This window comes from Octopus bimaculoides, chromosome 2 (assembly GCF_001194135.2).
Source record: "Octopus bimaculoides isolate UCB-OBI-ISO-001 chromosome 2, ASM119413v2, whole genome shotgun sequence".
Taxonomy (NCBI): Eukaryota; Metazoa; Mollusca; class Cephalopoda; order Octopoda; family Octopodidae; genus Octopus; species Octopus bimaculoides.
Window position 1 is genome coordinate 16,299,472 of NC_068982.1, and position 1,562 is coordinate 16,301,033.

At 30.0% G+C, this 1,562-nt stretch overlaps 1 protein-coding gene across 5 annotated transcripts in view; it reads right to left on the reverse strand.

Moving 5' to 3' along the window:
- Nucleotides 1-1,562, reverse strand: part of LOC106878755 (serine/threonine-protein kinase pakE) — a 196,610-nt gene that overhangs the window by 126,342 nt on the left and 68,706 nt on the right. For 3 of the 5 annotated variants that reach the window (XM_052975699.1, XM_014928076.2, XM_014928075.2), the window contains one exon: nt 1,351-1,377. The exons of the other annotated variants lie outside the window; for them this stretch is intronic. In XM_052975699.1, coding sequence (XP_052831659.1) covers nt 1,351-1,377 — 27 coding nt within the window. The remainder of the gene's footprint in view (nt 1-1,350; nt 1,378-1,562) is intronic. 5 annotated transcript variants of the gene reach the window in all.

The window sequence follows — 1,562 nt, forward strand, 5'->3', positions numbered from 1 at the left end:
ACTGATGCTGGTGTGTTTACGTCTCTGTAACTTAGTGGTTCGGCAAAAGAGACCGATAGAATAAGTACTAGGTTTACAAAGAATAAGTCCTGCAGTTGATTTGCTCGACTAAAGGCGGTGCTCCAGCATGGCTGCAGTCAAATGACTGAAACAAGTAAAAGAGTAAAAAGATATATATATATATATATATTTGTATAAACAAATGTATATAACTCATTATTTCTGTCTATCTTATGCATCACCCTGTAAAAAAAAATACCCTCTTACTGGGTAGTGCAACCATGGATTTACAAATTGAGTGGTGATGGACTTTGACTTCAGCCTCTGACTTAGGATTACATGTAGTACAGTACCAATCACAAAACATTTTTGTTAGCCTAGTGTATTCCTATTTGCAGAGAGCTTAAGAAGTACTTTTTCTGAATTACTATCCCTTATTAACCCCACTTTTATACACACACACACACACATATATTTGTATATACATGTATATACAACAAGTTCCTTCAGCTGATGGTAACCAATTTTCCAGTGTCAGTACAGGATGCCAGCTTACAGCTTCCATGTAATTTGACTGAAACCCCTTATCTATGTAATTCCATGTAATGCCTGTGCTTCGTTTTAAACTGGTTTCTTTATAGCAATGTTTACGATATAAAAGGGAAATTAAAATATTGAAATATAAGACATCATTTCATCAGAATTAAAAGTTACAGCATCTATTTGGTTGTATAAAACAGGTGCTGTAAAGAGGCTGCTTATTAGGAAAGAGTAATGTATATACACATTCATGTAAGATATATATATATATATATATATATATATAAAAGATAATAAGAGTGAAAAAACTACAGAAGGCTTGTGTTACATGGTTAAAGTATATATTTAAATTATGTCAGAAAAATGTTAGAAAAATGTTATAAAATCTTTTTACAATGTTTATATACCAAAAAGATTTTATAACATTTTTCTAACATTTTTCTAACATTTTTCTGACATAATTTAAATATATACTTTAACCATGTAACACAAGCCTTCTGTAGTTTTTTCACTCTTATCTTTTATACATCCAACCACGTGCTTTCACATACAAACTTTCTCACACACACATATATATATATATATATATATATATATACACACATACATACACACATACATATATATATATATATATTACATATATATAACATATATATATATGTATGTATATATCATAATATATATGTATATATTATGTGTATATGTATGTATACACATTTAACTATTACCATCATTAGTATTATAATTAATATTTGAGAACAAATGAAATATGTGGACAAGACCTAGAGAAGAGAGAGCAGTACTCACAAGATGACAGCAAGCTGGGGGGTTGTCCTAAAGGCAGATAGAAAGAGATGATAATTGACTAAGCAGGGTCCAAGTGGACAGTAATAGCACACATTTTAACAGAAACGGAAGTAAAAAAAACACAACAGTATCATCACTGTTTCACAGCAACTCAATGAAAATACAAGACAGTCATGCAGAATACAAGACAGCCATATATATATATATATATA